We start from the raw sequence: 2,500 nt of genomic DNA, 5'->3' as shown, positions 1-2,500 counted from the left end.
ATTGCTCTGGATATGTAGATACGAAACTTCAGAAAATACCTTGCAATTGCGCTGCATGCATTCTTGTTGTGTCTGGACAGTTTGTAAACACATATTCCTGAATGTTGAGCACTTCCAACAATGGATTCTCGTGTTGTTGCAGATAATAAAATGTTCACCTCGGTGATATCCATGAAATATCATTTAAACCTTCCAATACTTATGACGGTGTGTTAAGGGACCCATGAATAACAGACAAAAGCAGCACAATATACCAGTAAACACAACCATCAACTTTCAGGTTACTAAAATGACTTTATAAACATTAAAAGTTCCCTTTTATTTGAGAAATCAGTCCCTTCCCAGGCTTCCTTCGGTAAGGAAAATGTAAGTGACATCTTTTATTTGAGAAAGAAATTCCTTCCCATGCTTGCTTCGGGAGGGAAAATGTAACTGACATTTTTACATCGAAGAAAATATTAATACATCTGTGGGTGTCAGCTAGCTATTGGCGGGCTGGCGCTCCCCTGACGAGGTCCTCGAGGCGATCTTTCCGAGGGACAGCGTGACGCCTCTGTCAGGGAAACCGAAAGTGTGTCCATTAGTCATACAATCTGCCATCCTGGGATTTCGTCAACACAATAAAGTGAATGATATTCATGATTATAAAATGATCATAAAAATGACAATAAAGATGATGATAATGATATTGATGACGATAATAAACAATGGTAATAATAATAATGATGGTGGTAAAGATAGTACTACTACTACTGCTACTACCACTAATGATATTAGTAATAATAATAAGGATAATATTAATGATAATAATGATAACAATGATATTGATAACGATGATAATGATCATAATGACAATGATGATGATAATAACCACAGTGATAATGATAAGCGGGAATTGAAAGAACAAGAAATACGCCTCATCTCTCTCTCTCACTCTCTTCCCGCCTCCCTCCTTTCCTCTCCCTCTCCCTTTTCCGCTCTGCCACCTATTCTCACTCCTAGCGCTTGCTTAGATTCCCTCATCCTTCCGAACTTAAAATCCCAACACCAGTCCCCTCCTGCTTCCCTCCTCATCCTCCTTACACTCCCCACCTCCTTCGCTCCTTTATCCCCTCCCCTCCCTCCCCCACCCCCATACTTTCTTTGAGGCCCTTTCCCCTCCCCTCCCCTCTCCCCTTTCCTTTCTGTAGCCCTTCTCCATCTCCCTTTCTCCCTCTCCTCCTGCTGTTCCCCTTCCCCTTCTACCTTCCGTCTTAATTAGGTCATCGGATAGTGAAGTAAATTATAAATATACATAAACTGATGGTCCTGTGCCTCGAATGAAATTAATAATAATGATAATAATAACAATGATGATACGGGGCTATAAATGATGGTGATTGGTGATCATAGTAATAATAACAGTTCCAATGATAATAGCAATAATATTAATGATAATATAGAAAAACAATAATAATAACGGTAATAATGATGATGATAACAATAATAACAACGATAACAATAATAATAATAGTAACAATAATAATGATAATAGCAATAGTAATGATTATGTTAATAATAATATCAATAACAACAATGAAAATAATAATATAAATAATCACGATAATGAGAAAAGTGATAAAAACATCAGCTGCAATTAAATGATGATGATTACAAGAACAGTAACTATAATAACAATAACAATGCCAAAAAATAACCTTGCTCTTCACAAACTAGCAAATCAACTCACAGTATGAGAGCGAAAAGACACGAATAAAATGCAGCGGAGAGCAGGTTGTATGTGGCCGGGCGAGTCTCGTTGGTGGCGGTGTACACGGCGTTGTACATCGGCGCGGCGGCGAACGGCAAGATGGACTCGGCCGTCGCCATGACCGCGTAGACTTTTCCTGTGGACACGGATGATGCTGGCCGATTGATTGGCTGATTTTATACGTTTTATTATTCATTATATGCACTAAATGCTGGAAGTATTCGTATAAGTGATGGTTAAATTTTAGGGATGCGAGTATCCATTTGTGTCTTGAGCATGCTATTGCATTCTGTCTCTGTGAATATAAAATAACATATGGTAGAAAAACCCGCAATGCACAAACTAGATTTATTGATGAAAGTGAGACAACAGTTTCGGAATCGTCCTCGATTCCATCTTCGAGGACGATTCCGAAACTATTGTCTCACTTTCCTCAATAACTCTAGTTTGTACATTGTGTTTTTTTCTACCATAGTTTCAATACGGTAGAGTATTTTTTCCATTCATAACATCTCATATTAAACGACGTTTATTACTTGACGTCACAGATAATACAATCTAAAGCAGCCTAGATTTATCGGCAATCACAAAGACGGTTGAAAGCAAACGAAACAACAAAAACACACATATGGATTACTTACACTGCAAGAATTACTTACCCACGTCTTGAGCTCCGGCCAGCTTAGAGAGGAGAGAACGTATAGACACCGGAGCCAGGTTTTTCGCGCTGGAAATGACCGCGCCTGTAAG

General features: G+C 38.6%; 1 protein-coding gene across 1 annotated transcript in view; it reads right to left on the bottom strand.

Annotated features, from left to right (window-relative positions):
* Nucleotides 1-294: 294 nt before the first annotated feature.
* LOC113817485 (probable peptidoglycan muropeptide transporter SLC46) overlaps nucleotides 295-2,500 on the bottom strand; it is a gene marked incomplete in the record, with an annotated part of 6,144 nt that continues 3,938 nt past the window's right edge. The window contains 3 exon segments of the mRNA XM_070129782.1: nucleotides 295-553; nucleotides 1,730-1,886; nucleotides 2,410-2,493. Coding sequence (XP_069985883.1) covers nucleotides 481-553; nucleotides 1,730-1,886; nucleotides 2,410-2,493 — 314 coding nt within the window.

The sequence above is a fragment of the Penaeus vannamei genome, chromosome 14 (genome assembly GCF_042767895.1).
Source record: "Penaeus vannamei isolate JL-2024 chromosome 14, ASM4276789v1, whole genome shotgun sequence".
NCBI classification, from domain to species: Eukaryota; Metazoa; Arthropoda; class Malacostraca; order Decapoda; family Penaeidae; genus Penaeus; species Penaeus vannamei.
Note: the sequence above shows the minus strand (reverse complement) of the source record. Positions and strands in the feature narration are given on the sequence as shown.